At 36.6% G+C, this 9961-nt stretch overlaps 2 protein-coding genes across 3 annotated transcripts; one reads left to right on the forward strand and one right to left on the reverse strand.

The window, feature by feature from the left end:
* Window positions 1-1791: 1791 nt before the first annotated feature.
* On the reverse strand, window positions 1792-2518 carry LOC116169110. Its single transcript, XM_031485137.1, has 5 exons — window positions 2447-2518; window positions 2306-2392; window positions 2136-2223; window positions 1907-2080; window positions 1792-1859 (listed from the first exon to the last, which is right to left on the reverse strand). Exons 1-5 carry the CDS (start codon window positions 2516-2518, stop codon window positions 1792-1794), a joined length of 489 nt encoding a protein of 162 aa, XP_031340997.1.
* Window positions 2519-4332: 1814 nt separating this feature from the next.
* On the forward strand, window positions 4333-7259 carry LOC116169908 (tetratricopeptide repeat protein 39C-like). Of its 2 annotated transcripts, none has more exons than XM_031486114.1 (8): window positions 4333-4761; window positions 4813-5146; window positions 5191-5623; window positions 5674-5883; window positions 5940-6108; window positions 6205-6652; window positions 6699-6910; window positions 6960-7259. In XM_031486114.1, the coding sequence occupies exons 1-8, from the start codon at window positions 4597-4599 to the stop codon at window positions 7065-7067; spliced, it is 2079 nt and encodes a 692-aa protein (XP_031341974.1). In that variant the 5' UTR covers window positions 4333-4596; the 3' UTR covers window positions 7068-7259. The 2 variants fall into 2 exon arrangements, with proteins under 2 accessions (XP_031341974.1, XP_031341975.1); XM_031486115.1 differs by having other exon boundaries at window positions 4335-4761; window positions 5191-5314.
* Window positions 7260-9961: the final 2702 nt, after the last annotated feature.

Raw genomic sequence — 9961 nt, forward strand, 5'->3', positions numbered from 1 at the left:
TAAGAGGCACTTGTTGGACATCAAACAAAAAACAATTCTATGTAATTCTTTGGTACTATCTAAACTAAATTATTGTGACTCAGTCTACAACGCCTGCCTTGATTCAGTCGATGAAAGGAAAATACAAAAACTGCAGAATGCGTGCTTGAGGCTTATTTTTGGAATTAAAAAGTATGAGCACATTAGTGATAAGCTAAGTGTTTGCGGTTGGCTTAATATGAAGCAAAGGCGTTTCTTGCATACGGCTGCACTGTATCACAGCATCATAGTTACCAAGTCACCAACGTACCTATATCGGAAAATCTCCTTCAGAACTGATGTACATAACCTCAATTTAAGGTTTAAAAGACTACTAACGCCACCAGTGCATAGAACGCAATTTTTCAAAAGATCATTTTCATATAGCATCACAAAGGTCTATAATAATCTTCCTGCAAACCTTAAGTTGCTATCGCTTAAATCATTCAAGCTTAAGTTGCGCAAATTGCTGCTCGAACATCAAATCCAAATTTAACATACCTAGTTATTTCATCGCGGTTTTATTGGAAGGTTCTAAGGAAAGTATTTTTTTTTTATTTTTTTTATATTGTAGTTTGTTTAATTTTTCAATGTAAGTAACAGTCGGAATAGTTCCAAGGTTAAGTGGAAGAACAGACGGCGGTAGTCTCCGCCGAACTGAACTTCGCCTTGTAAAAGTATATTTTTATTTCTGTTTTGCTTTTGGGGATAAATAAAGGCAATATTATTATTATTATACTTTTAGAAACAATAATGTAGCACCTATTGATCAGTTGTTAGCAGCGCAGCAGGTTTTATGCAAGTGCCGGACATTTAAGTACAGTGACTGATTTTATCGTCATGGATATCTCCACAGCATCACGGTTAGTTGCAAAGGTTACACATGCTATTGGTAGACTGTATCCACAGTTTGTTAAAATGCCAGGTCCAAATGAATTAATTCAAGCGCAGAGAGAATTTTATCGTTTATCATCTTTTCCCAGAGTTATTGGTTGTGTTGATGGTACGCATGTCAAAATACAATCACCAGGTACTTAAGTAGTTTCTCATAATACCTGATGAGGTCAATATACATTTTCCAGGTGGAGAAGATCCGGAGGTTTTTAGAAACCGAAAGGGATATTTTTCTATAAATGTTCAGGGTACTTGTGATGCAAATCTGAAACTGTTAGATGTTGTTGCTCGCTGGCCAGGGTCTACAAATGACTCCACCATTTTTAATAACTCGAGGCTTAGAAGGCGATTTGAAAACAATGAGTTCCCAAACTGTTTATCGCTAGGTGTGTTGGCTATTGACAGCAGAACATACAAAACAGTAATTTTCTAGGCGATAGTGGCTATGTTGTTAGAAATTACTTTTTAACACCTCTTCTGAATCCACTAGCAAGAGGTGAAAGACTGTACAATGAAGCACATATTCGCACCAGAAATGTTATTGAAAGATGTTTCGGTGTGTGGAAAAGAAGATTTCCAGTTTTAGCGTACGGAATGAGATTGAAGTTGAATACTGTATTGCATGTTATAGTTGCTACAGCAGTTCTCCACAATTTAGCAAAACAAATGAATGAAGAGGAACCTCCATTACCTGATGATCTTAATCATGAAGAAGTAAATTATTTGATCAATATTGGCAATGTTGGCGATATTCCTAATATAAATGAAAACGTTCATGTGAATCACTTTCGGGGTCATTTAATAAGGGAGTATTTTACAAGACTGTAAATTGTTAATAAAATTCACAATATCAAAATCACATTTACAAAAAGTACCAACTTAAAATAATAATGATTTTTTTATAATCTTAATTGCAACTGCTTTAATTTTTTCTTTTCTACTTGAATCTGTAATTTAAGTAATTCCACTTTTAGTTCTCTTTCACGTTCTATACTTTTTAGTTCTTCTTCCATTTTCTTATTTTGATAATTGACCATATCGATTCTTTTGTCAAGGAGCAAATCGTACTTCTCTGCCAATTCTGATCTTGATAATGCTTTAATTTGGGTTGTTGGACGACGCCTTGAGGTAGACAATGTGTGCCTTCTTTTTGGTGTAGGTGTACTGTCTAAGCAAATGAAAAGGCTATTTTACTTACAATGCATATGAGACTAAATACCTACCTTCCACATTACTTTTTCTTTTCCCACTTAAATTAGAAGTAATTGGTTTCTGTAAATCGGATGGTATGTGTCTCCTCCATGTTATATTCTGAAAACAAGTAAGTAGTTTATAATAAATAATTTAGAGAAATTACAAACATAACAATAAGAGAAAATAGGTCAATACTTACGTCCTCATCGTCGCTTAAATGTAATGATTCATACACAACATCTATATTATTATCTTGTACGTCTTCTGAAATATCTAAATCCACAGGCTACCAATCACAATACAGTTCTATAAAAATGTAATGATTTTATATAGAAACTACCTCTACATTTTCATCTACATCTACATCACCATCGAGATCATTTTCCAATCCATACACAGTTTTCGTATTCATAATCGAAAGGATAATGTCAAGGTTCTTTTTTTGGTATGTTGATTTGGCCTCCTCCTGTCGCAAATACTTCCTTTTTAGCGCATTTCCACAAAAATAAAAAAAAAATGCGCTATTGTGGCCACTTTGTCCGTCCGTCCGTCCGTCCGCTAACTTTGCGACGCTACTAGTTTTTTTATCTTAAGAGCTATTGTTCTACTTTTTTCGCTATTTGGTTCGTTATGGTGTCGAGTCTTGTACCAAGGAAGGAATTTTTTCTGTACCGCTTAAAAAAAAAGTTATTGTAAAAAAAACAAAAAACCGTTTTTTACATGTTCCATAATTTTACACTTTTGCCGTTTATTAACGATCCTAGAGATCGTTTATAATTTTGCATTGCTATCTGTCGTCTGCCTGTTGGTCTGTCCGTCTGTTCCTTTGTCTGTCTGTCCATCTATCTGTCCGTGTGAACGATAACTTTGTTTAGAAATGTTCGATCGCTTTTACATCTCCGTTAGTTATGAACTGAATTGCATGAAATTCAATATGGGCATAGCTTTAGCCATATAATACGCAATGCCAAAAGTTGGATCGAATCGATTCAAAATTCACAGTGCCCTTTTCGCATCTCGACCATTTATAAACCGAATTGCAAACTTTTTTACTTACAAAAGTATTTGAATGAAATTTGATACATAGGCACTTGGAATAAAGGAAAATCAAACGCCAATTTCAAAATTTGGTTTTGCGCATGCGCAGTGCCAACTTTTTTATTTATGGAAGAATTTAAACGAAATTTGATACATAGGCACTTGGGATAAAGGAAAATCAAACGCCAATTTCAAAATTTGGTTTTGCGCATGCGCAGTGCCAACTTTTTTATTTATGGAAGAATTTAAACGAAATTTGATACATAGGTACTTGGGATAAAGGAAAATCAAACGCCAATTTCAAAATTTGGTTTTGCGCATGCGCAGTGCCAACTTTTTTATTTATGGAAGAATTTAAACGAAATTTGATACATAGGCACTTGGGATAAAGGAAAATCAAACGCCAATTTCAAAATTTGGTTTTGCGCATGCGCAGTGCCAACTTTTTTATTTATGGAAGAATTTAAACGAAATTTGATACATAGGCACTTGGGATAAAGGAAAATCAAACGCCAATTTCAAAATTTGGTTTTGCGCATGCGCAGTGCCAACTTTTTTATTTATGGAAGAATTTAAACGAAATTTGATACATAGCACTTGGGATAAAGGAAAATCAAACGCCAATTTCAAAATTTGGTTTTGCGCATGCGCAGTGCCAACTTTTTTATTTATGGAAGAATTTAAATGAAATGTGATACATAGGCACTTGGAATAAAGGAAAATCTAGCGCCAGTTTCAAAATTTTATTTTGCGCATGCGCCGTGCCAACTTTTTTATCTATGGAACTATTTAAGTGAAATTTGATACTTAGGCGCTTGGAACAAAGGAAAATCTAACATTAGTTTTAAAATTGAGGTTTGCGCATGCGCAGTTCCAACTTTCTTATTTAGAAAAGCATTGAAATGAAATTCTTCTCATAAACTGAAATTGAAGTAGCACGTCAACAATGGATTGCCCATGTGCAATGCTATCTTTCATATTTGTGGCCGGATTTCTACGATTTTAACAGAAGTTGCATCTTACAAATGGGAAATGAATGCAAGTGGAAATGCGCTTTATGTAAATCGTTTACGATTACTTTTTAACTTGTTATCATTGACTGATGGTTAATGTAGGTGTGCGCAATACGCCAATACCTACCTGTTGATCGCGCAAATTAAGGGCAGTAATAAGTTACCATATTTTTCGCATATAAATCAACCCTTACAACGACCTAAGTAATGCTTTCATATAGGCACCTATATTAACAATAGAAACGGAATGAAAATTTAAGGAGTCGAGAGAAAACGTTTTCATGTAGAGGGTGGGAGAGGAAAATCAATAAAGGCAAGCCATGAATGAACAGTTCCAAGATGGTTGACATTTGACAGGGTTTTCAAAATAGCACTAAAATTCAACGTAAGTAGCAAGCAAGCAACGTCTAGCATTTAAAAAAATGACGCTCCAAACATAATGGCAACTTTCAATCGCTCGCCAAACGACATACCTAAGTGGAAACTGGCAAGGGAAGGTATACAACTGCTAATAAACAACAAGGCAAGCGATGCGGAAGCTTTATTTAAAGAATACCCCGATTCCATTCACCTTTACGCTGGTTACTCGTTCGCAATTTTTATGGTAAGTACGCATTACTTGAAGCAATTTAATTGTATGTTTCGCAACCCTCAGGATGCGATTACGACACTGGAAGATGACAAATTGACGACGGCTTTAAGTGCGTTAAAAGAAACTGAACGTCGGTGTTACTCGGATAATGGCTGGATGAAGGTGATGAAATCGAAAGTATTTGGGGCCGAAACCTCGTTATCTGATACCGAATACCTCGAACATCAAATCATACTGGCGGATGCTCAAGTATGCATGGCAATTTTGATATTTCTACAGCAGGACGTGTCGGGAATGTTTAAGGGGGGTTGGATTTTGAGGAAATCTTGGAAGATATACCAACATACGTATAACACCATTCGATCTTTGTACAAGGAGATCGTTGGCGAGCTTCCAGGTAAAAGCTTGTTTGTGCTCCATTAAATTTACGTAGACTTGTAGATGCGGCAACACAAAATATAGCCCCCTTAAATGAACGTGATGAAGAGGAAGATGTAGAAAATGTAGAGAAGCAGTGGGAATATCTATACCAGGGAGCCCCTCCTCAATCACCACCGTCCAATGGGTATTTACCATCCCGTCCTTTTTCTTTACAAAAAATGTCACGCTCTTACACGACCGATAATAGTTTGTCTAGTTACGCCACTAATGTTAACAATAACAGCAAAAGCTCAAGTAGGTGTAACTCCAGTGATTGTTTAAAAAATAATTGTTACGATATTAGTAGTAAAGTTCATTTAAGTAACGGGTACCATGCCAAAGGTTCGCTTAAAAAGTCATTTACTGTCGGTCTCGGCGACACCCTTTCCAAACCACTCTCCTTCAACGGCCTTTCGTATTTCACTTCACTCAACTTCTTCTCCTCAGAAAAACAGTAAGCCTTCAACGCGGAAAATGTAAGTTTGATGTGCAACTAATTTTTAGGAAACCGTGCGACATTGACAAGGAAACGATAACGCGACTTATGGGCGCGATATCGTTCGGATACGGACTTTTTCACTTGGGTGTGTCTCTGCTTCCACCCTCACTGCTGAGAGTGACGAGTTTCTTGGGATTTGGTGGCAATCGCAATTTGGGCATCAGTAATTTAATGTACTCGAGGGAAGGTTCGGATATGCACGCGCCATTAGCGACGTGCGTACGCAAAATTGTAATGGACAATCGCCTTTAATCAAAACGGTCGATTTTAGATTGGCGCTTTTGTGGTATCATACCATCGTAAGGCCGTTTTACGCGTTGGATGGTAGTAATGTGAGAGCCGGGGTTGAAGCAGCCATGCAGCTTTTGGACGAATCGCAAAAGGAATACAGAGACTCAGCTCTATTTCTTTTTTTTCTAGGAAGAATCCATAGACTAAACGTAAGAGGTACTTCCACCATGGTGTTGGGTGATATCCATTGTTACAACATTGTGGTGGAAGGATTTGTGTATACCTACAAGCGTATATCTTTTTAGTCTAACATTCCCGAAGCGTTAAATGCGTTTCAAGCGTCAGTCGAGAATTCCATCCAAAGGGAGATAAAAATGCTCTCGCTGCACGAGGTTGGTTGGTGCTACTTGATACAGCTCGATTACCGGTCGGCCGAACTCACGTTTGAAAAACTGAGAGTTGCAAGTAGATGGTCACGTGAATTTTACACTTACCTTTCTATTATCTGCGCGGGTGCGTGTAATAGTATCAAAAATGTAAATACACTAAGTCAAATGAAAACTGTATACGAAAACTCTCCAAAACTCAACCAGCTAGGGATGTTTCTTTCGAAAAGGTTCGCCTTGTGCCCCACTGCTGACAAAACGAAACTTAACGATAGAACGTTTTGGATATTCCTCATCTATGACATACTGTACTTGTGGAATGCATTGCCCAGTTGCACCTTTGACAATATTCGCCGAATAATCTCAGGTACATAACCGCTTTCGACGCTTTTATTAGCTTTCACTATCAACAGATTGTGAAAATGTCACCGTCGAACCCATGCTGGGCCTTGCGCTGCTCATTCGAGGCACCTGTCACTGCATCCTGAAAGAGTACGAGGTTGGGATCGAGTGTCTACGGCAGTGTTTGGAAATTCGAAAGGAGCTACCCCACAACGCCGATGACGCTCACGTCTCGGCCTTCGCGCAGTACGAGCTGGGGCACATTTTAATGAAGAAGCTGGGGGTAACGCATCTAAGATGTAATAATTATTGACTAAGTTTCATATTTTTAGAAAAAGAAAGAAGGAAAGGCGATGCTAGCTGACGTCGAGCGTTACAAGGATTACGATTTCGAGCAAAGGCTGAATGTACGTGTCCATTCGCTGATTAAACTCAGTTAGGATCGTAATTCGTCGATAAATTTGAATATTTTTGCACAAAATTTACTAGAAACAAATTATTCCCTAGAACCACAATAATTGTAATGTTACTTATAGTGCAGATGAGATGGGAAAGACGAATAGGTTGTCGTCATTGTTGCTTTTTCATATTTTAAGAAAGTTGCGTCCAATAAAAATAGAAATAAACGAAAAGCATTTTTTGTGACAACCCTCATCTCTCGTCCTCACAGGTTTTCTACAGTCCCCTAGGAAAACCAAGCAATAACAACTCAAAATGAAGAGTCAATGCATGATAAAAGCGCATTTTTGGTAATGCAGATCAGTATTTTATATTAGCAAATTTTAAAATTATCGATCTCACGAGTAATCTAACTCAAAATAGACTAGAGCCTGCACATCTACACTATAACAGAAAGCTTTTAGTGAAAATTTAAAGTCTCTAGCAATTGTAATTGCTGAGATCTCATCCGGACAGCCAGCCAGCCAGCCATAACCAATATAATAGCATATTTTTTCCAAAAATCCGTTAAAAAGTCATGGAGAATACAGAGGAAGAAAATTGAAGCAGATTAGTTCAAGACCTACAACAAGTTATGAGATACAATGAAGGAGCAATACAGAGCCGGGGTAAATCGATCGATAAATTTCGGAGGGGGTAGATCAACAAACTGAAAAAGTCAATATCTGGCAGAAAGGAGTAGAAGAGTTAGAAGAAAATTCAGTTAAAGCACCTAAGTCAAACTCTCAGAAGAAACGAGCGATATTTTAGAAAAGCAATACATATTTGAATATGCAAAAGGACTCATTTTTACTACAAGATATGAATAAAAAATTAGAAGAATTAAAAAACAAAGAAGATCAGGTTAAGTTGCAAGAAGAAAGAAATGGCTGACATTCAAGAGAAGTTAGAATAGGCCGAACAGAAATCACAGGCCCTGAATCGGATGTAAGTCTAGTGGAACCTTGCCAAGTCTAGAATATATTACAGTCATGCTATTTATTAGGAAGTAGACATAGGGATTTACGTGTATTGGTTTTCCCTATGTCTACTTTTAAATGACAAAATCCTTCTGACAGTCAGAATTTGATCTTTATTTGTTTTAAGAAATTATTTTGATTGCGTAAAATTAGGCGCCCTTAAGAAGAGATTTATATTATATTATTAAATCCCTATGTCTACTTCTTAATAAATAGCACTGTATAAGGTAGTACTTTGAGAAAAGTTTTAAGAATAAGAATCAATTCAAAGAGAACCAAGTAAAGGAATGAGGAAAAGGAACCAAAGAGATTGGAAAAAGAGAAAGAAAAAGATACATAATAGCAGAAAAACGCAATAGTACTAAACTTAAATATTTTTTCGCTTATGTTTTTGTAAATAATTTTGAATTCAACCGCACGTTTCTAAGGGAGGTAATTGCGTTGGGGTCCGAAAGTACCCCCCCACTTTTTGCTAACGTTTGACGTACTAGGAATCTGATCAAACAAATTTTTCGATTATGTCGGTCCTCTCGATCTACCTTGTACTCTCTTTTCCGGCAAACGGCTGAACTTTGAACAAATTTGGTATCATTCTTGTTATTATTATTATTCCTCTCTTGTTTTGGGCCCTCAACAGGCATGCGCCCAATTACAGAGTGACCCGCATAATGCTATTTAGAGGTGCCTCTGCAGAAGGTCTTAAGTTGGTCTATACTACTCCGGTATTTACCTTACGAATTAGAAAAACTGCAGGAAAACCTAATTCGGAGTAGCCGGTAGAATGCTCGGAACTGGTCTAAGGTAATTTCCATCTCCGCCACAGATAAAAAATTCACCTCAACCCAGGCTCGAACACCCGACCTCCGGATTTATAACCCCAACTCTACCGCTGAGCCCATAAATCCGATCAAAACCTGTTACACCTGTACATATTGCCACAGAGGACCCCTGATGAGTGATATTACATACTGTTATGGGAGAAAAAAAAGTACTTACAGGTATGATTTTACTCGATGGAATTGAATTTATTATGAATACGATCGTTTTAAGTAAATAGAAAGTGGTAAATTATTTACATCTATGCAATATCGTAGCATAATTTGGTGACAACAAGACTGTATATCTTTTCTTCTGATCTTTAAGTAAGAGGGAACAGCTTCATAGATCCTTGACCTAGGATATAGCCATTCTCAGTTATTATGTAATCGCACATATTTAACACATCTATCGTCACAAGCGTGGTGTAGAATTTACACTCACTTTCAAGAAATTTCCAGTTAAAATATTAGGGGGTCATTAGAATAGTTTTCTGCTCCATTATAGCGAGCATTTCAATAGATAATGGGTCTTCCCGGTAGGCGATATGCTGTTCTTACTTTTTAATCGGTGAGTTTCCATTCAAAGCTAATGTGTGTTTTAAGTTTCGTCTGTAATGAACACAAAATAAAAATGTAAACGGAACTCCAGTGTAATTAATCTCTCAACAAGCATCAAATTCTAAACAAATTTTCAACGCAGTTATTGAAAAACGAATCAACAATTATTTTTAATTACAATTACATCCTGTTATTAATACATTATACTATACAGATATATAAAAAAAAATTGTAATTAAAATTTATTATATGATAATTAATATTTTAACAAATAATTGTATCTTCTAATGTGACGCCCCAAAAATGGACCTCCATTATTTATTTATTCTTATTTGATACACGTCATGGAATTACCTGATCATGTTCCATTAAAGCAAAAACTGAAGCAGCGTTTTATCTAAAAATGTACATGAAACACCATCAATCATCTCTTAGTACTTCACAAAAGGTTACCCGAATACTGCGTTTTCCTTTCCTCAGTATTGACCAGCCAAGACTCGGTCCTTTATTTCCTGTGCTCTTTCCCTACATAAAAAGGTG

Source organism: Photinus pyralis, unplaced genomic scaffold (assembly GCF_008802855.1).
Source record: "Photinus pyralis isolate 1611_PpyrPB1 unplaced genomic scaffold, Ppyr1.3 Ppyr1.4_LG4, whole genome shotgun sequence".
NCBI classification, from domain to species: Eukaryota; Metazoa; Arthropoda; class Insecta; order Coleoptera; family Lampyridae; genus Photinus; species Photinus pyralis.

What these genes read in the sequence shown, in the direction of transcription:
- LOC116169110 (XM_031485137.1), bottom strand. Translation starts at nt 2,518, where the DNA reads ATGAATACGAAAACTGTGTATGGATTGGAAAATGATCTCGATGGTGAT. An exon ending in AAGAAAAAGTAATGTGGAAG is followed by an intron (nt 2,081 to 2,135) that starts GTAGGTATTTAG and finishes TCATTTGCTTAG; the next exon opens with ACAGTACACCTACACCAAAA. An exon ending in AATGGAAGAAGAACTAAAAA is followed by an intron (nt 1,860 to 1,906) that starts GTATAGAACGTG and finishes CTTAAATTACAG; the next exon opens with ATTCAAGTAGAAAAGAAAAA.
- LOC116169908 (XM_031486114.1), top strand. Translation starts at nt 4,597, where the DNA reads ATGGCAACTTTCAATCGCTCGCCAAACGACATACCTAAGTGGAAACTG. An exon ending in TTCTTCTCCTCAGAAAAACA is followed by an intron (nt 5,624 to 5,673) that starts GTAAGCCTTCAA and finishes ACTAATTTTTAG; the next exon opens with GAAACCGTGCGACATTGACA. An exon ending in ATGCACGCGCCATTAGCGAC is followed by an intron (nt 5,884 to 5,939) that starts GTGCGTACGCAA and finishes GGTCGATTTTAG; the next exon opens with ATTGGCGCTTTTGTGGTATC.